At 49.2% G+C, this 21170-nt stretch overlaps 2 protein-coding genes across 2 annotated transcripts; both read right to left on the bottom strand.

The window, feature by feature from the left end:
- Positions 1-10267: 10267 nt before the first annotated feature.
- On the bottom strand, positions 10268-11657 carry LOC127295918 (uncharacterized). Its single transcript, XM_051325927.1, has one exon. It carries the CDS (start codon positions 11326-11328, stop codon positions 10462-10464), a length of 867 nt encoding a protein of 288 aa, XP_051181887.1. The 5' UTR covers positions 11329-11657; the 3' UTR covers positions 10268-10461.
- A 2057-nt stretch (positions 11658-13714) lies between these two features.
- On the bottom strand, positions 13715-19802 carry LOC127295919 (uncharacterized). The gene is made up of 18 exons (XM_051325928.1): positions 19503-19802; positions 19214-19411; positions 19037-19135; positions 18885-18937; positions 18681-18777; positions 18306-18379; positions 18109-18214; positions 17280-17390; positions 16993-17069; positions 16590-16656; positions 16249-16314; positions 15278-15385; positions 15047-15177; positions 14881-14947; positions 14696-14763; positions 14506-14599; positions 14299-14369; positions 13715-14171 (listed from the first exon to the last, which is right to left on the bottom strand). The coding sequence occupies exons 1-18, from the start codon at positions 19653-19655 to the stop codon at positions 13838-13840; spliced, it is 1974 nt and encodes a 657-aa protein (XP_051181888.1). The 5' UTR covers positions 19656-19802; the 3' UTR covers positions 13715-13837.
- Between the last annotated feature and the right edge of the window lie 1368 nt (positions 19803-21170).

Genomic DNA, 21170 nt, shown 5'->3' on the forward strand with positions numbered 1-21170 from the left:
GGTTCATGCACGCATTGACACAGGACGATGTGATGAAAGTTCTAAGGTTGTGTTGTCTGTTGCCACTAGGGATAAAACATTGATGCTATGTCTAAGGATGTAGTTGTTGATTACATTACGCACCATACTTAATGCAATTGTCTGTTGCTTTGCAACTTAATACTGGAGGGGGTTCGGATGATAACCTGAAGGTGGACTTTTTAGGCATAGATGCAGTTGGATGGCGGTCTATGTACTTTGTCGTAATGCCCAATTAAATCTCACTATACTCATCATGATATGTATGTGCATGGTCATGCTCTCTTTATTTGTCAATTGCCCAACTGTAATTTGTTCACCCAACATGCTGTTTGTCTTATGGGAGAGACACCTCTAGTGAACTGTGGACCCCGGTCCAATTCTCTTTACTGAAATACAATCTACTGCAATACTTGTTCTCTTTTATTTCTGCAAACAATCATCTTCCACACAATACGGTTAATCCTTTGTTACAGCAAGCCGGTGAGATTGACAACCTCACTGTTTCGTTGGGGCAAAGTACTTTGGTTGTGTTGTGCAGGTTCCACGTTGGCGCCGGAATCCCTGGTGTTGCGCCGCACTACATCCCGCCGCCATCAACCTTCAACGTGCTTCTTGGCTCCTCCTGGTTCGATAAACCTTGGTTTCTTTCTGAGGGAAAACTTGCTGCTGTGCGCATCATACCTTCCTCTTGGGGTTCCCAACGAACGTGTGAGTTACACGCCATCAGTGCGCCATGGTGGGAAGACGCTGGAAGAGCTCTGCGACGGCCTCTCTCCTGCAGCTGCGGCTCTTGGTGTTGAGGAAGGTTGGGTGCAGGTGGGTCGGGGTAACCGCCCTGGTCATGAGCCATTATCGTTGCTTCGCAAGGAAGGTCTTGAGCGCAGCCTCGTCTTCAAGCGTTGGGCTCGAGGAAGATGCTTCAGGTGCCTCGAGCGTGGCCACCAAGTCAACTCATGTCGTGAGCCCTCCAGATGCATCCGTTGTCGTCGTCCTGGTCATTGTGAGCGTTTCTGTCGTGCGCGCTTTCCTGCCGCTCGTTGTCGCTCTCCGGACACTCGTGCTCGCTCTCCGGACGCTCATGCTCCTCTCCAACGGAGCCACTCTCCGTCTGCTCAGCTTCGTCGTCCTACGTCGTCCCGGAGTTGGGCTGAGGTCGTGTCCCAATCGCCGTTGTGTGCAGCGGTGCCGCCAAGTCCCTCTCCTAGGTGTTGTGGGGAGTTCAAGGTCGACGCCAGTTTGGACTCCCTATTTCAGTCACAGGTTGCGTTCATGCGCTTGGAGCTCCTTCAGCTGGTTGAAGTCCGCATCGAGGAGGTGGTCCGTCCCCTTCGTGAGGAGGTGGCAACGCTTAAGCGGTTGTTGGCACACGATGGTGTTGCTTTCGAGCCGACGGATGCGCATGCTTTGGTTCTGCTTGATTCAGCTGAGCATAAGTTGTCTGGAGTTGAGGATGAGCATCTCTACCGTTGTTTCTCTCCTCGTGGTAGTTTCTCTCCTTGCGTTGGTGCGAGCTCGACAGTCACGGCTCCGACAGATGTTGACGCTGCAGTCTTGTTTGGTGGTGTGCTGACGCCTCCTCCAGTCGAGGAAGTGAGGTCCGGCTCACACGAGTTCTCGGATGTGGCTTCTCTACCGTGTCAGACACTTGCCTCTGAGAAGTGTGGTGATGTTGACGCTGCAGTCTCTTCCTCGGCTGAGTCCGGCGGACAGGTGGCTCTTTTTGATGGTATGGTTGCTAAGTCGGGGTTGTTGCCAATGCTGCCCGGAGCTATCGTTGCCAGAGAGGTTTCCGAGTCTCTCGCCACCTTGGTCGTTGCCTTCCAGGGATCCGCTGTTGGTTGACGGGTGCCTCCCATTGCCGTGGCCTGTCTTCTTCGACGCGGTGTTGGAGTGTCGTGTTGAGTTTGTTGGGTCGCATTGTGGTCTATGTGGGGGTGTTGTTTGTGCAGGCTTGGCCTGGTTGTTGTAAGTTTTCGCCCGGTTTTCTCCTAAAAACCGGACACCCTCTTCTTAATTAATGAATGAAGCTTTTGCCTCCGTTTCAAAAAAAAAAAAAAAAACCACGACTCCTGCCTCACCAGCGGCAACTAGTGACCCAGTTGATGCTCCAGGAGACCAGGACACCGGCAGCTGATCGCTCCCCAGCTAGCAGCGAAATATGCAGCAGCTCTGCTTTCAGCGCCACAAGAATCTTTCACTTCAGAAGGCATCAGAGCTTGAAGGCTTGTCAACTCGGAAATATTCAGGTGTTTGTGCAACTCTCCACTGTCCTATCTGTAAAATGTTGTGAAGCAACAAAATCTCCCGGTTCAGAAACGCTGTCCATCGGCTGCGAGAAGTGCTAGCTCTCCTCGGCCATCAGAATCGGATTTTGTGCCGGGACGGATCATAAACAACATGCCCCGATCCTCGACTGCAAGATCACTCACGTGATTATTTCCAGTTCAAAATCAAAAATTCTTGGTTGACCTTGCAGTACAGACGACTGCATATAGAGGTCAGTACAGCTACGGTTTCTTTTCTCCACTGGAAGCCTGCCCCTCCTGCCTCTCTCTATCACCACAACCTTCGGTGACAAGCTTGTGCATCGGCCATCCAATGCATCGGCATAACCGAAAGTCTCGCGGAAAATTAGGGGGCAAATTTGACGCCGTCGTCCAGTTGCCATCGCCTTTGGTTCGGTGCAGGCTGTGGAAAACAGTGAAAGCCTGAAAGGTCGCATAGCATACATGCACACGCTACATTTCAATTGCATTTGCTCTTTGCTATACTACCAAAGCTGCATGTCGATCGCCGTCTTATCTCTATCCCAAATCCAAAAGTCGCCATGATATATACTGCCACTGTTTCTCTGCACCACCGCGGAGCTGACGAGCTCGTCCCATCTCATATACTGTACCTCCTCCCCATCGTCACGTGGTGCAAAGGCCTTTTGCACTTCCTCTTTCCCTCGAGCCTCTTTTACAGCCACGCTCCGAGTGCCTGGAGAAAACAGCGAGAGGAGAGAGCCCGCCAAAGTTCCTAAGTTGCCTACGTAAAGACGCTTTCCTCCAAAGCAACAAGACATTTCTAGGTAGCTTTGCCTTTGCCGATTCTTGTTCTACCACGTGCTTGGTGCAATATCGGACTAGGTTGTAGGATAGGTCGGACGGTGGATAGATAACCATCATGGACTCTGTCTCTAGGTCGCTGGAGTTGATTGCGCAATAGACTGGACGTGTCAAGCTCCGCTTCGCGTCATGCCGCGTCATTTTAGAAGCAGTTTAGAACATCTCTGCAAAACGGTAAACCATAAAAGTTGTTTACTGTAAACTGCAAACGAATTTTGTGATATGAGATTTGTTTCGGTAGATCAGCATCTGCAAATATACACCGCAAATTTTAAAGTAAAAGGCATTTTCGCAAGATTTTTAAACTAGTTCTTCAATAGTTCATACTAATTTACATACTAATCGATCCAAAGAGCCTATATATACCTAGTTCCTAAACCCTAATAGCTAGCTCAGGATACATCACCCGGGCTTGTGTGTGTGTGTGTGTGTGTGTGTGTGTGTGTGTGTGTGTGTGTGTGTGGGGGGGGGGGGGGGGTGGAGGGGGAGTTGCGACGCCATCGGCTTCACTCCTTATCGTCGGCGTAATCCACGATGACGAATCCTTGGCGCCATGCCCCAAATTAGACCATCTACCGCTCGATGGATCTGACCCTTCGCATGGCACCCATTCGGGCGCCATGCTTACATTGCAGGACACCATGAGGTAGCGCGTCATTGTAGGGTGCCATGGTCCAAGGGAGGACCCACGTTGGGCCCCGTCAATTTTTTGTTTTACAGTGTTGAAGCTTACTATTTACTACTTGAATCCCAACTTAGCCAAGGAATAAGGCCCCTACTCACTAAGTCCCCACTAGAATTTTGGGCTGGTCCGCCACTGCCATGGTCGCATGACATAGTGACTTCTTGTAATTTTCGGTGCTATGTAAGATCATGTCGCCCTACCGAACGGCGAAATGCAAAAAAAAAAGTCAAAAATAAAATCAAATTTTGATTTATTTTCACGCATCTGGTCTATTTTGCGATGAAATTGCAGAAAGAGTGAATTTTGTCTATCTTCCGGAGGGTCAAAAAGGATCCAAGGATGTCAGGGCATCTCCAGCGGCGCGACGCAAACGGACGCTGAGCGACCGTTTGTGTCCGCCGTGACCGGAAATGCGTCTGGCACCACCTCCAGCGGGGCGACGCAAAGTGACCGGGTCGTCCGCGGAGACGCAAACCTGGCCCAAATATGCGCCAGGTTTGCGTCTCGGCGGTCGCTCGGCGGTCGCTCCAAGCGTCCGCTCGCGTCCCCACGGGCCCTCATGGCAGCGACCTAGGTTCGATTGGCCTCCAATTCACAACCGCCGGCGACCAACCACCGCAATGGAGCGCCGAACCGCCGCGGAAGAGCAACCGCCGGCCTCTTCGTTTTACGCGCCGCCGTTAATCCGCGCACATTATAACCCCCGCGTCTACGGTAATTCAAGTTCAACCGCCTCCTTCTTCTTCCTCTTCTTCTTCTTCTCCAACACCGACACGCCATGAGCGACTACACGCTGCCGTTCGACTCGGAAAGCGAGGGCAAGTCGCCCGGATTCCTGCATTGGTGGGAATCGCCGGCGACGCCAAGCGATCAGGGCTCCACGCCCAGCTACCCTACCTCCACACCGAGTGAGGACGAGGAGGAGGGAGGCGGCAATGGCAGCGAAGGCCGGGAGGAGGACGGAGGCGGCGCTGCCAGCGACGCGGACGACGAGGAGGAGGGCCAGGAGGAGGAGGAGGAGGACTCCGACACCAAGGCGGACGATAAGGCGGCGGCAAGGAAGAAGTCCAGGGCGCTGGCGCGGGTGGCGCGTCGTCGTCCGTTCACCGACGACGACGAAGACGCCATTTCTTCCAGTTTCAAGTCCTCGACGGGCGCGTCGTCCTCCAGTTCGGACGGCGAGGTGACAAGCAAGATGCGGAGGAGTTTCCACGACGACGACGACGCAGGGCCTTCGAAGAAGAAGGCCAAAAAATAGTTTTAGTTTATATGTTTTTAAATTTATTCTTATTTGTATGTTAAATATGTTTGAATCTAGTCGATTGACGTATCCGGTTAATTGTTTAGGCTATAATCTATTCGATTGGACCAACATAACATCATGAGTACATCTTTTTCGCGTTTAAACTTGATCATTCAACTATAAACTGTAAAGAAGTAGCACAAAAAAAAAAAACAGTTGCATATCCAAAATGCGTCGGACCACTGGAGGTAGCCCCCGACGCAAACGGACATTTCGCCCCTTGCGGTCAATTTGGTGTTCGCGAGGCGACGCAAACGGACACTCGCAACCATTTTTGAGCGTCTGAAATGCGGTTGCGCCGCTGGAGATTGCCTCAAAGCGAGAATGAAGACCTGTGTTATGCTAGTAGTACTGGCTGACGGTGGCTGGTACCACTCCACTACCAACCAGATTTCGAATGGTTCGGTAAGGCAAGACCAAAACTGGCGGTCGCGTCGTGTCATGCGCCCCCACCCGGCGACGCAACGCAACAGCAGGCGACCGAGCGAGTGCTGGTGGTTGCGCACCTTCACTGCCCCAACTTTTGGCCTTTACTGATGCCGACCTTCCTTTCCTTCCCCTCTCGTCTCGCTCGAGTCGGGAGCTTTTTTCCCAGGCTATCATGCCGTCAATCACACCACCCCGCATCGTCCGCAGCGAGATATCGATCGACTTCTCGCCATCATTTTGTTTTGTTTTGGCGTCGAAGCAAATCAGCAACTTGCGCCAGATCGTGCAGGCGGTGCAGCTGCCGTGGCTGGCGTGGCTTCAGGTAGGGTTTGGATCCGGTAGCGAATGATCTGAGCTATCCAAGAGCATCTCTAGCCGCGTCCCTTAAAGCGTTTCCCAAAGGGATTTAGGACGCGTCGGATAGAAAATGCGTTCCAGCCGCGTCCTCTAAAGCCCATTTTTGTCCGGCGCGCCCTGATACGGTGTCCGACGCCCCGAGCCCGTCCCCGTCCCACAGGGGACGCACCGGGGACGCCGGACACAACGAAAAGCGAGACGGGGAGTGGCGGGGCCGACCCGTCAGCGGCACAGGAAAAATTCGTCTCACACTTCCGCCAAATCCCGTCGCTCCCGCCAAATCGCGCCTATACCGCCGCGCATTTCAGGCCTCCCAAAACATATCCCGCCGCCGATTCATTTCTCCTATCCCGCCGATTTGTTTCTCCCTCCCGCCGTCCACCCGCCGGCGCTACCCTCTCCACATGGCGCCGCCGACAGCCCCCAAAAAGATGGCGAAGAAAGCGGCCAAGAAGCCGCCGGGCAATGGGACGAAAGGGGCGACAGCGCCGTTCGCGAGGCCGCGGAAGGCGCCGGCTTTGAAGAAGCCTGAAGGATGGACCGACGATCAATGGCAGCAAGATTGCCTGCGCCGGAAGCTATCGACGGCGGAGCGGAAAGGACGGAGGGCGGCGGAGCTGGAGAAGAAGGCTCTGGCGGCGCGACAGCACCAGCACATACTGGCCGGGTGTATCGCCGCCACCAACGCGAGCCCATATAGTACGAACGTGCCGGTGTACGTTCCGGGAGTATTCTCTCCGTCGTCATCCGCCTTCTACAACGAAGGCCCCTCCGGCACTCCCGGGTGCGTGACGCCTAACTTGTCGCCGCACTACCAGGATGCTCTGCCGCACGGCGGCTTCAACCCAAACAACCTCTACTCCCCGGCGTACGAGCAGCGCGAGCCAGGACCCGGTCCGGACGGCGGCCCTTTCACCGGCCGCAGGGGTCCGCTCGAATACAATGGCGCCGGTGCTGAGGAGGACGGCGGGGTTGAGGAGGAGGACGACGAGGAAGAGGACGGGGTGGAGGACGACGATGAGGACGAAGAGGGCGGCGAGGAAGAGGACGACGAGGGTGCCGGTGACGATGATCTCGTGGAGGTAGACGCGGACGGCGTGAGGACGAAGAAGAAGAAGAAGAAGGCGTCGGGCACACGAGGCCTGAAGTGGACGCTTCTGGAAGATCTTTGTCTATGCGAGTCGTGGGCGACGGTGAGCCATGACTCCATCATCGGCGCCAACCAAAAAAGCGGGAAGTATTGGGCGAGGATCAAGGCCGAGTTCGATGAGCGCAAGCTCATCAACAGCGAGTACAAGAAAGTGCCAATGAAGAGGAGCCAGAAGGCAATGTCGACGCGATGGGCCATCATCCAGGCGTCGGTGAACTCCTTCCATGGGTACCATCAGGACTTAGAGACCGGAGGCGACAGTGGCGCCGATGTCGCCCAACTGGTACGACTCTTTCTTCCATAATCAGTAGCGCCTACATTGTGTTCGATGAAATGACTCTGCTTCCTTTGGTTAGTTTGATAGGGCCATGGAGGTTTACGCGAGGAACTCAGATGGGCATAAGCCGTTCGCGCTGATGCATTGCTATAGCAAGCTCAAAGGGAATGAGAAATGGCGGTTGACGCGCCTGTCGCTGTCCAAGGGGAAGGACGCCATTGATCTGGACGCGCCGCTGGCAACTTCGACAGGGCGTCCTACTGGCAACAAGGCCGCCTTGGCCGACGCTGCGTCGTCTGAGAAGATGCAGGCATCGATCACGAAATGCCTCGCCGACGTCTCCTCGACCTTTATCTCCCGCGCCAAAAAGAACGACGAAAGGTGGGCGGAGCTGCTCAAGAGGCAAGAGGAGAAGCTGGAGCTCAAGAAACGCAGGGACGACATGTCCCTGCTGAGAACGTCGACAGAGAGAATGTCTCCCCGGACGCGAGCGGCGCACAACTTCTTCAAAGGCCAGATCCTCGACGACATCGAAGCCAAAATGGCGGCGGCGGACGCGGCGGCCCTGGCAGCGGCAGCGGCGGCAGCGCAGCAAGAGCAGGCTGACGCGTCTTCTACTGCTACACCTGCGTCGGCCTCTGCGTCGGCGATGAAGCAGACGCACCATGCACAGCAACAGGCAGATCGCGACGAGGTCATCGTGCTCGACGGGCCTGCGTCGACTCAGGATACGACGCCGTCGCCCAACCCCTTCTCCTTCTTCTAATTTGCATGCACCACCGGTCTGTAATATGATCGCGCGCCCAGTACTTTGATCGATCGCCGCTACTCTGATCGCGACGAATCGGCGGGAACGGTCTCTTTTGAATGCATCTATTTGAATTTCTGATTGGGGGCGGCGTTTGGGGGACGCGGCTGGGGAGCGACGTCCCCCAAAGGCGGCACGAACAAAACACGTCCCCCAAACGCTCGATCCGGCGCCCTTTGGAGGACGGTTTGGGGAACGCGGCTGGAGATGCTCCAACATTCGATATTCGGAAAATTTAAAATGGTCACAAACATGAAAATGGATGTAATAAATATCCATATTTGGGTTCACAAATACAAATACCAATGCGGTCTTAGATTTTGCAGCAAATGTGGCTATTAAAATGGATATGTCGGCTCGTCTCTTTTCCTCGCCCCTCTCGTTCTCTCTAGGTACCTCTTTCGCATGGTTCTCTCCTCCCCGCCACCGGGATGGACCGGAGCCGCTCTCGCCGGTGTTGCTGGCTGGAGTAGGCAAAGGAAGGGCGCCGATTGTAGTAGTAGGCTTAGTTTTTGTTTAGGTTTACCCTATGTGGAGAATGGGGGTATGCTGCTATATCCCTTCAGTTGGATCTGGCGCGTCCTTCGCCTCGTCGTTATCTCGGCCATGTTCTTCTGGAGGGAGTGGTGGCCGGAGAGGAAGATGGAGCTAGGCATCTCCCGAAATAAGGCTATCTTCTCTTTGCTCGTTCTGATGCTTCAATGCTAGAGGTGCTCCTCGTCAAGCTTTCATGGCGGAAGCTGGTCGGGGTCGACAAATCTGATGAGGCCTTCTTCAATAAGCAGTTTGCTTGGTGCCATGTCCTACTGTGGAGCTCAGGCGAGGGGTGGATTCCTCCGGCTGGCCTTGGTGGCGATGGGAGGAGGTGGCCTGGTGTCTTTCTCTCTGGAGCAGGAAGATGGTGGGGAAACTCGGCTACGCTCTCTAGAGAGCTCCTTACCAAGGGACTGATGCCGGCGTTGATGCCTTTTCCCTGCATATCATGGCTGACCAGCGGCCCTCTTCCAGGAGTTCAACCTCCATCTGGAGGCTTTCTTCGGTCAATCACCGGCAGCTCGTTGTTGATGCGCTTTCAAGTGGTTTGTCCCCGGAGGTGCGGAGATGGCCGGCGAGTTTGGCTCGGCATCGGTAAGGAGAGACCAATGATCATCTTTCTCTCGGATCTTGGCACGGCCAGCGCCCGGAGGTCGCTCGCGTGCGGCGGAAAAGAACCTCGAGCACCTAATTGCTTACAGATTTTCTGTGTTAGGGTTCTTTTGTAAAGTTTGAGGTCTTATCTTCAAATTCTAGGTTTTCCAGGACAAGAAAAGTTAGTGGGTCTCTTTATAATTTTCTACCTGCCGCTTATTAATGCAGATTCTAGGCCTCTTGAGGCCTTTCTCTGCTATTTTTTTTATATGTCGGTATCAAAATATAATTATGTTAGCCTAGTTTAGCAATTATATCTTGATATGTCAAATATGTCAAATATCCAACTAAAAAAGCTAACAAAGTAGTCAAACATACTTTTCTATGATCGAGCTTAAGACTATTGGGTATTATATCATTATATTTGAACAATTAAAAACGATGTTTTGAAGTTTCAATTTTTTTTGGAGCATACACCGTAGGAGCTGTTTTTGGTAGCAAAGTATTTTTAAAGTATTCCAGCAGTACCATAGTTTCTCAAAATACTACAGTTTTATATACTTTGCTGTGTTTGGGTGTGGCTAAAGACTATGCTATTCATACTTCATTATGTCTCCAAACATGCTATTTTTGAAGTGTTGAAAAAACAACTATGCACCTCTTTTTCCAAAGCTAAAGTATTACTATACCAAGCGGTTAAATATTATGGTTTCATAATACTTCAGCTTTAGAAAAACTTTAGGTGCAAGAAAATTGTAATCTACTAACACACAAAAAAAAAACCTCACCTGGAAAACCTCATTGCTTTAGACTGCACAAAAAAAAATCCGACAAAATGAGGAGGTTCAGAAATTCATTGTCATTTTTGTTAAGACCGGGATATAAGGTATTCCGGGTTGGGATTTTGTATGTTGGTAGAGTACAACATTATATATGTCTAGAATTTTTTAATTTTTTAAAACTCTCAAATCATATTTTCAAAATTTCAAGAATACCAAGTTCCAAAGCGAATTTCCGTATGTCCTACTAATAATGAGATGGAAAAGGAACAGAAGCACTTCACATTATTGTCACTGTGATCGCTATGCAAAGCCTTTTTTTCTCATGCACACGTAGCAGGCTACTACCTACACAGGTGGGGAATTCGGGTCGCTACTTGCTAGGCTCGGAGAAGAGCTTGCTTGGATGGAGTCCTAGGAGGAGGAGGAGGAGGAGCAGAGTGTGGCGTCGCTGACGCAGACGCTCTTCCTGGCGAGCACGCGCTGCTGCTGCTGCGTCCGCTTGCAGTAGGCGATGGCGCCCTGGATCAGCCCCTCCGGCTCGCACTCCGACCGGCAGCTGCTGCTCCTCGTCAGCGCCGCGGGGACGCTCCCGCACGACTTCCGCCTCGTCGAGGACACAGGCGGCGGCGGCGTTGGCGCGGGTGCTCTTGTCGTCGACGGCCGCCACCTGATCACGCCGGAGAAGGACTTGCGCTGCCGGATGCTGGCCGCATGCTCCTCCTCCTCCTCCTTCTCCTGCTCGATGCTGCTCCTCAGCGTCGTCGGACCCGCGCCGCTGCCGCCGTTCTTGAATTGCCCAAACGGGCCCTTCTTGCCGCTAACGCTCCCGGAAGGGCACGGGACGCCAGCGCCGCCGCGGCACCACTCGTGGTCGGAGCAGGACGTCCTGGCGAACAGCGACCGGAAGAAGGCCCGCGACGCCTGCAGCCTCGCGCGCACGGCCTTCCCGCGCGCTGCCCTCGCCGGCTGCGCGCCGCGGACGTCATGCGACTGCTGCAGCGGCGCGACCGTGGCGGTGCTCCTCCTGCCACCGCCGCCGCCGCTACCAGCGGTGGCTTCAGCGTGAGGGAGCTTGCCACCGGGCCTCGGCGCCACCCTGTGCGTCCTGCCACGGCAGGTCGTCTCCTCCGCGCAGGGCGCTTTGCTCCGGCGCACCCGGAACTCGTACTCCCCGCAGGAGCTGAGATCCAGGTCGATGTACTCCTCCTCCCCGAACGAGTGCGCGCTCGTCATCGCCATCGCGGCGCCGCCGTGCTCGGCCGTTGCTCTAGGGCACATTGCCGGGGGAGGAAAGCAGAGGAAGGAAGCTGGTCAAGCAAAGCAATGGCTCGCTCCGATGGCTGGCTCGGCAGTCCGGGAGTTAAGAGGGGAAGGGGGGCAGTGTCAGGAGTTTGAACAAAAATTATGGGCAAGGCGATGGCAGCGGCAGGGAGGAATCCAAGAAAACAGAATGGGGTTGGGGCGCGGGCGTGGCCCCCTCTGTGGTCTTGGAGGCTGATTGATTCCTCCACTCCAGGGATTGTCTTGTGCAATTGTGCTCACTCACTCACACCCAGTAGATCAGAGATCATGTGTTTGTGTAGCTCTTCTTGTATCTGGATGTGTGCTGTAGTATGTACTTGTACTATGCTATGGGTTGTGTATTGTAGTTGTAGCACACTTCCTAGTACTCCTGTGTTGCAGTATCATGTACTAGTAGTACAAGTCATAGGAATTCCGAAGCAGATTTGGTGCACCTGAGCATAGTGCTCCCGATTTTTGAAATATTTTAAAAATTTATTTTATATTTATAAAAAATAAAAAACTATTCCATTAATACATACATATGTTTTGAATACCGTGCGAAGTTTCAATAGAAACTGTGTTGTCTTTTGCGCTACAGGAAAAAAGATAAATTAATGGTTGTGCATAGAGATAGTTTTGTCAAAATTTGATCTTTTTTCTATAGTTCATAATACAACATATATTTCTCCGAAATTTCTACCGTATCTTCAGAAGATGTCGATGCATGCACGTACTTAAGCTCTGATTTGTTGAAACCCCGGAAATATATCTTTTAAAAACCGGGAGCTGCCAAAGACACTTTTCGAATTCACAGTTGCAAATTCACATATCACACAGAGCAAACAGTAACTAGATTTTGTATCATTGTCAAAGGCATGATATTAGAGAAATATGAACATCAACTGGATGAGATGGCCTCTCTCTTTGGCTATTAGAGCATCTCCACCGACAGCCCCCAAATAGGCACCGGTACTGCCGTATGGGGGGCGCCGGCACAACATCCTCTATTTGGGGAAGCTGCTCCCACACCGGCGCCCCCAAACCGGCGGCCCCGATAGATTTATAAAATCAAATTCAAATTTTGAAAACGATATTCATACGAAGTTCAAAAGAAATTTGTACAAATTTAGCGCGAATTCAAACTAAAAAAACAAAAAAAACATCTAGCGGCGCTGGGAGTCGAAGGCGCTGAAGTCCAGGTCGTCGTCGCTAGATGACCAATCTCCCCGCATCGTTTCGGATGACCAACCTTCCCGCGTCGTTTTCGATGCGAACCGTCGCGTCCTCTCGCTGACAAGGCGTCTCCACCCGCGAAAATCGTCGTTCCGCGAGGCGCCGACGCGCCCGATTCACACCCTTAGCGAAGGGACCGGCACGGGTTGCCGGCGATTCTATTGGGTTCGAAAATTGGCTAGCGCTGTTTGGGGCGCACCGGTGCGAGCCAATTTTCGCTCCCGACACCCAAAACCCTATCGGAATCGCTATCGAAGCCGCCGGTGGAGATGCTCTTACCAGTAACTAATACTACTAGTACTACATCGATAGTACTGCTTCACATTTTCCCACGCTCGGTCCTTCTGCACAGTGTCAGGCAGGATGAAGTTCAGTAAACACAAGTACTAGGGACATGAATTACTACCACTTATTTACGCGTTGCACCTTTGAAGAAGGAAAAGAACACTTATATGGATCAACAACAATACAAAAAAAGCACATCTCAAAAAACATTACAAAGAAAGCAGAGAGGTTGACAAAGTAAAAGCAGCACCTTTGTGCAGCGAAAGGGTGGAGAGCTTGTTTTGTTCTTTCCGTTATCCCGGGCATCTTTGGTCTTTCTGCTGTCAACTAAGACTAGCCACAATGGGAGTATCATAGGTAGTATCATGCATTCCATGCATGCAAAATGCTGATGTGGCAGTGCAATTAAGAATGAGAGAGAGGGAACTAGTATCATAGGTAGATACTGTATCGTAGCACATACTACTAGAAAAATTAATGTCAAGTAAATCTTGTACACATATTTACATTGAGATTCTACAAAACAATTAATATATGGAGACTATGATACTAGTATATGATACCATGCATTGTGGAGATAGTAACATCTAGTAGTATCATACGCATGATACTTCTATATGATACTATGCATTGTGACTAGTCTAAAGCTGGAGAAAAGAAGAAAGCCTAGAAAAGAGGAAGACGCAGACGCAGACGGGTAAAAGAGTGAGGGAGGAAGTTGACTTCTTACAGGTCATCAGGCAGGCACGCTAGCAGCCAAACTGTACGTACGCAGCGTACATACAAGTGTGGTCAATTTCACTGGCAAGACGTGGACGCATCAACATCGTCGACGGCTCTTCTCCCAAGGTCCAAACATATGTGCAGGTGCAGCGTCCACGGGATGCAGCAAAAGAACTTTTCAAGACGAGTGGAGATCATAATGTACACAAACCTCTATCCTATCCAAATTTTAGTCAGTGCTAAATAATTTGTACATCAACTGTTACTGGACGCCGGTTCTTAGCTCGTCTTCAAGCTCGTCAAACTCCCATCCACCGATGTCGTCAGCCGCGTATTCCTTGAAATCTTGGTCCAGCTTCCCCGGCTCCGAGTCCGACTCCGACGGCAGCCGCGTCCTCAGCTGGGCAGCGATCGGGGACTCCGTTCTTGAATGGCCGGGCGTGCCGGCGCTGCTCTTGAAGGAGAGAGACCCGAGCCGTCTTGATCTCTCTTCTTTTTCTTTGATCTCGATTTGTAGCACGGGTCGTGGAACCGATTGGAATTCGACTCGCAGCTTGTCGAGGGTGGCGAACAGGTCTTTCACCTCAGGGTTATCCCTGCATAACATCAATTCGGCACTGTACTTGAAGACATGTTCAGAGAGTATAATGGAAATGGCAGTTTTTTTTTTGCTCCAAACAAGGTCATATAAAAAGTTATCTTGATTCTTGAACAGCAATTTACCTGGCCCTACGCTCTGGATTGGAAAATGTTAATGTTCTGATATTATCAGCTAAACTGAAAGCCGCTACAACCTGAAACAAATCACAAGGTCATGCAAAAATCTCAAGGTGAAAAATAATTTCTCAAAGCCAGCTGTAACTGCATGAGAACTTGCTAGCCTTTTCTGTCTCAGGAGGAAGCAGGGTAAAGACTATAATCAAGAATGACCTTTTTCTCAGTTTCCAAATATCCTTCCTCGAGGTATTTCTGTGGGTTTGATTGCTTCGACGGGCCGTTATCTCCACCATCCACCGATACTGATCTGTTGATGTAACCAATAGCATTAGCACAGGATGTGTCGCTTGATTCTTGTACTCCATACAAAGAAACTAGACTAACAACAACTGAGAACTAATACCTGTCACTGAAAATTTTCAAGTTATCAACAAAGGTCTTTATACGATCTATAGAAGTGCTCAGCTCTTCCTAGAAAACAGAAAGAAACAACCAGTTCAGAAACACAATATAATATGAAAAAGTACTTACAAAAGGCCCTTTTCCATAGTATATCACTTCTTTAGAAAGCAAAAGTCAAATGAGTACCACGCATGCAGAAACATGATGCTTAATCGAATTAACAAAGCAGACTCCACATCTATCCAGTTCATCACTGCAATCAGCAAACATTCCAAATAACAAACTTATGTTAATAAATATTTATACGTAGAAATCATCAGTGGGTATTTTTTCAGCGAAAGAGCATACATACTTGGCCTGCTTCTCCTTTATTTCTTCGTATAATGACTGCAACTTCCATGTATCTTCTAAAAAGTTGATCCAAGCACGAACAGTGCTTGCTTCTACTTTGGAGGAAGCAACAGATCTTGACAGTTCATCTTCCTAAAGCAAGCATATGGCAGAAATACTGAGCAAGTGAAAAGCTTCGCTTTTCATAAAGCATTTTCTAATGAAGAAACTGGCAAAAAAGAAGTTACCAAACCTTTGCTTTCAAGTGTAGCACTATCTGATTGCTGGCTTCATCGAATTGTTCTCTCTCCTCTCTAGTTTTTTTCAGCTTCAGGGCAGTTGCATTCAGTTTAGTATTTACCTGTAATCTGAGTTTCAGAATCACTCTTAAAAAGTAATCTTCTCATGGGATCATAGCCTAAGACTCTGTATAATAGTAAATCTAACAAGCGACGATGCAAACTGCAGAGCCTTTGGTTAGTCTAGAATTTGAACACCAAATTTATATTATAAATAAGGTAAATTAATAGGACACTTGATGCATGATTTATACAATAGTTAACACGCTGTATAAATGGGACATCATTAGATAGATCCGCCAAGTATGTAGCTCATTATTGTATCTGAAATGCTAGACAATAATTACATTTGTGGCCTTGTGGGATACTACTAAGATCACAAGTCATAATCTAAAGCTACAATATAATTGTAGCTTGTATTTAAACCTTAAATATCTCCTCGCAATATCTTCACATAAAACAATCATGGTAGATTGGTAGAGTATAAAGGTACATTCACCTTTATCTGTACTCTATCATAACATAATTAGAATATTTAAATGTGGCCCATTTCAGTTGGTGCACCTTCTAGGACAACATGAATAGACAGCTTCAGATCCCACATACTCCGCTAGGTGAATTCCTACTCTGTTTACCTCTCAAGACTGAAACAAAAAATTACTGAATTCCAAACTTAAGCAAAATATTACCAGCACATTTTCGTTCTCTGAATTACTGAAATACTCCCTCCATTCAAAATTAAGTATCTCGGAATTTTTTCAAAATGAACGAACCTACACCCTAAAATGCGTCTAGATACAACATGCGTATCTAGACCAAATCTAACAAAAGCTGCGACACTTAATTTTGAACGGAGGCAGTAGATCAAAAGAACTGGGATGTGCACATTAATACAGGAAACTGGAAACAGAAAGAGTGATCATACTTTGTTTAGTTCTGCCTCAAGTTGATCCTTTTCCTTCTGGAGTCCAGAGATCTCAGTCTCTAATTCCTTTTACAAAATAAGAAATAAATCAGGCAAGCCCATCCATATGAAGACTACTGAAGACAAACATTAGAACAGTTTGGATGGCCTTCTTTGTTTATCATTTAGCAGCAACAGTTCGATGTATGTGAATGATGGAAGTTAGAAAATTCTTGTTGGTACTTTAAAGGAAATGTGTGAGCTTTGTTCATCAGGACGCACGAGAACTTTTGCTTGGCTCATTGACACAATTCATTGAACAAAAGAACCGTAATAATTGTAGTGATGACAAACAAAGTCACCTTTTCAGCTGTACTAACTTCAGCTGTTTTAGTGACTCTGAAGATAAGGGATTCTTCCTTCTGTAGTCTGCATTGTAAAACATATGGCAACTTTAAAGCGGATAGGATCATCTCAAATATTTTGGAACTGCGTGTTTAACATGGAAAGAAATTATTTGGAAGAAGGTAAACAGCGCACCTTGATTATACAGAAATATACACCAATATTACTAGATTTATCCAAATAACAATTCAAGGCACTCGCATTCTGAATTACCTACTGGTATTTGATATCTTTCAAAGTAATAGCAATTACGGCCTACTATATCAAATAATTTTCCACTGCATTCTCATTTTGCCGAAATAATATGTGCCAAGTTGCTGAAAATGAATAAATAGCATAGGTGATGCTTAAGAGCGCAACCTATTCTCCATTATTCGTTTTTCCGCTTTCGCAGAAGAATTTGCAAGGGATTCTGACAAAACCTTCAGCTTATCGACCTGCAACGTTTTATGGAGTCAATATTGCTGTACCAACCATGTATCATTCAAAAAAGGGATACAAGGAGATATGTTTTGGCAAATAAAAAAGGCTCCATTTACTCTGGTGTTTAAGTCTGAATCAAGATTTATGAAATGTGAAGCATAATAAAAAAGGGAGATAAACAAGAAAAGGAAGCCTCGTAGAATTTAAAATGATGAAAGTGTTACCTTATGAAAGTGAGTCTCCAATGAGTCGCCTGGATGTATCGATTTCTTCTTTAATACAAGGTCTTCCATTCTGGAGCATAGATGAACTTCAGCAACTGCAGTTTTGAAGTCCTATAGAGAGTATCAGGATTTAGAAACAAACTGCTGAATCTAGATCTCAACCTATAGCTAGAGTTGAGGACCAAAAGTAAGATGGCCCGTACTTAATGGGATGAAAACATGAAACAAATAACTTCAGCAGCTGAAGGCTTGAGGGCCAAGCATTTACTAATATACGAACAATCGATTATATACACTTCTTTCATATAAAAAATGCACTTAACATGTGACCGCTTCTTCTAGTCTCCCCACAGAACATTGGTAATGCATACTTCATACAATGCCTATATCAGATACAACGCTCAACGCTTAACATTTAATCTAATATTTAATTATTTCAACTTTCCTTCGGCATACTCACATCCATAGTTTTAGTAGAAGCGGAAGAACGGTCGCACATAAATGTACCAATGAACATGATAAAAAAAAATTATCATCTTTGAACTTTCCATTTTTTCTACAATAATGACAGAATAAAACAAAAACAAAGAATACAGGGATTTCTTGATTGCTATGGTATTGCCACCCTCAATCTAGCAGAAAGAGGTCCACCATACGAATAGATCACACGAAAAAATTAGGCTATGTTTCTCTTGTTTTCATGGGCTAGGTCCAAAAACGCTCAGCTAGCACAACATAAAGGTAGCCTTATCACTAACCTTCTTAGAGTAAAATGCTAATGAGTACCAACATAAGCACAAAGGAAAATGATTCAAAAATTTAAGCCTACCTCGGGGACCGTTGGAGATGTTTTATTGCGGTTCCTGGCCGAATTGGCTCGGACAGCATCAATTGCATTTATCTCTTGTTGCAGCTGCATGATTTCCGTATCTAATCTGGAAGTAAGAAAAAGTAGATGTAAATACACATGCAAACATTGACACTGAAACTTCCCCTCGCTCTGTGTCCCCAAGCCAAAGAGGTGACCTTGCAACTTCAGCATTTATTTTAATCCCTGAGATGGCACATTGAGCAAACTGAAGCAGCTCGTCACGTTTTGCCTGAAAATAAGAGGGAAGTGGATATCATCCAAACATGAACCCACAATGCACATATGGTTTTCCCATACAAGAGTAGTACATGTTATGCTCCCCAGGCATCTAATTTTGAACATTGGGAAAAAATTACCATGATGTGCATCATCAGATAGCTAAGAGTGCAAATCATAGTAGAAAATGGAGCTGAGCGAAAGGCCTTTTTCTTACAAACAAGTAGTAGTACGTCCAGGTGGACCGCACTGTTGGACTAGTTTTATAGATGAATCTACGGTTCAGTATTGAGAGCAACAAGATGGGAACGCACCAATACTTCATCGCTGTAGCTTGAAAATAACATTGCCAAGTCACCTATGCTGCTGAGGATTGCGTTGTGCACATCCTTTCCCCCATTCAGACACATTCTGCAGGAAGCATCCACAGACCACAATATAGAGAGTGTGAGACGGACGACAGAGCTGAGTACTATGCACAACCAACAATTAAGTCATCCAACGGTTGAAGAACTTGCCCGAAAATTTCTGAGAGCAGTGAAACTTCTTCCTCGGTAGGAGCTTCCATAATCTGCGACACATAGAGAACGAGTCAATTGCGTGGATTCCTACATGGCATTGCAGAAACAACACCCTGACGAAACTGAATTGTGTGATACCACCAACCCACCATGGACAGAACAATGCACTCGAGCGCTTGGCTGTAGAGGAAGACATGGAAAAAGTTCATCGGGTCGGCGCCCCCGGTCTCGTAGTCCACGTACAGATCCTGCAATTTCGTACGCGGTAATTGCTATGCAGTCCGGAGCAGAGATTGAGGAAAATGTTGGGAGGGAGAAAACCAGACCAAGATGGGCGCGGGTTGGTTCGGGTCGTCGACACGCTGCGATGGCTCCCGCATGGACGAGGCGGCGCGCTCGGTCTCCTTGAGGCCGACGACCCACCGGCGCAGCAGCTGCACCCTCTCCTCCCCTCTGTAGGAGAGCGCCGCCTCCTCCAGCCTCTTGGCGGTCTGCTTCAAGCTCTTGTAGTAGCGATTCGATCCCTACGCGGCAGGCAAACGTGTAACAGTAATCACGAATTCATTCAGGATGTGTGATCGATCGGTGGAGGCCAGGGGTGCTGCGGGGCCGTACGATGCCGTTGATGAGCCTGGCGCCGCCGACGACGGCCTGGCCGGCGTGGTGGACGACGGTGCCGAGGGAGGTGCGGACGGTGCGGGTGGTGAGGGAGATGCCGCCGCCGCCCGCCTCGACGGCGCGGTGCACCGCGTTGCGGAGCCACGACATGGCTCCTCGTCGACCTCGGATCGATCGGAGCTCGGCTCCGGGAACGGGCGGACGTGCGGCGCGCGGAGAGGAGACCCACCGACGCGTGCGGTGTTTCTCCCGAGAGGCCGAGGAATGCGCCCGCCCGGTTGACTCGAATCGGAAGGTTGCCGCCGCGCGTGTCCGGTTTTGGTCAATTTTGACCCGGGGCTGCGCTCGAGCGAGACTGAATGGGCTCTGCCCTATGGGTAACGCGGGCCTAGGTTTACGGCGAGTCCGTGACGGATGTCAGGTAACCCGCAGCCGGCCCATTCGTGTTCTCGTTTAAAGATGGTTTCTTTACTTTATTTTTTGTGGAGGCAAGTTTCGAGGGAAATTTTTGGGCCGCGCTAGCCGTCGGTCACCAGATACGGTGCAAAAAAATCGGTTGCTCCCGGAACGGTTGGATCAGCATCGCACGGTAGCAATTAATCCATCTCACCTAACGTCGCTTTCAATCGTGTTGTCCTACATCAGGTGGCAGACGTTTTCACACTACGGTACAACATCAATCGCTAAACAGATCGAGATATGTCGCACGTACCGATCTGGTGGAGGTGGCGGTGGAGGTGTAGCAGATGACATCGCAGCAGTAACGTTATTGACGACGGGTCGAAGTAGACAGCGTTGAAGACGACGGTAGGTAGCACCGCCCAACTTGGACGGAAGACGACCCGTGATGAAGAGCTTGAGCAGTCGCGTAGAGCGCTTCCCAAAAATCTAATTCGTCCTCTCCCGTACAGCATCGCAAAAGCGAGTGGTTCTGGAGACCTGCTCTCCCGTTTGTTGGTGCACGCCGGTGGAGGGGATGGACTAGGCTACGATGGCAGCTGATACCTTGCAAACGTATCTATAATTTTTGATGCTCCATGCTTGTTTTACACCAATTTATATATGTTTTGTTTACACTTCGTTGCTTTTTTATATATTTTCCGGTACTAACATATTGACAAGATGCCACAGTGCCAATTCTCTGTTTTCTGATGTTTTGTATTTCAGAAAAGTTGTACAGGAAATATTCTCGAAATTGGACGAAATAAAAACTGAAGTTCCTATTTTACCGTAACGAAGACGATGAAGAGGCGCCACAGGGGCGGCCACACCAGGCCATGGCGCGGCCCAGGCCCTGGCCGCGCCATGGGGTGGTGTTAGCCCCCCAGGCATCCACCGACCTCGCCATTCCGCCTATTTATTCAAGATCTCGGGGAAAACCTAAATACCCGAGCCTCCATCCACGAAAAGTTTCATCGCGGCCGCCATCGCCAACCCTACCTCGGGAGGGTTCTGAAGCTCTTCCCGGCACCCCACCAGAGAGGGGGATCATCACCAGAGGCCTCTACATCGCTATGCCCGCCTCCAAAGTGATGCGTGAGTAGTTCATCTCTCGACTACAGGTCCATAGCAGTAGCTAGATGGTTGTCTTCTCCACTTTATGCTTCATGTTTAGATCTTGTGAGCTGTCTATCATGATCAAGATCATCTTTATGTAATGATACA

The sequence above is a fragment of the Lolium perenne genome, chromosome 4, assembly GCF_019359855.2.
Source record: "Lolium perenne isolate Kyuss_39 chromosome 4, Kyuss_2.0, whole genome shotgun sequence".
NCBI lineage: Eukaryota > Viridiplantae > Streptophyta > Magnoliopsida > Poales > Poaceae > Lolium > Lolium perenne.

Excerpts from the sequence above, each read along its gene's own strand:
- LOC127295918 (XM_051325927.1), bottom strand. The coding sequence starts at position 11,328 with ATGTGCCCTAGAGCAACGGCCGAGCACGGCGGCGCCGCGATGGCGATG.
- LOC127295919 (XM_051325928.1), bottom strand. The coding sequence starts at position 19,655 with ATGTCGTGGCTCCGCAACGCGGTGCACCGCGCCGTCGAGGCGGGCGGC. Across the intron at positions 18,778-18,884 it reads CTGCTCTCAGAAATTTTCGG|AATGTGTCTGAATGGGGGAA; the intron begins GCAAGTTCTTCA and ends TGCTTCCTGCAG. Across the intron at positions 18,215-18,305 it reads ATAAATGCTGAAGTTGCAAG|ATTAGATACGGAAATCATGC; the intron begins GTCACCTCTTTG and ends TCTTACTTCCAG.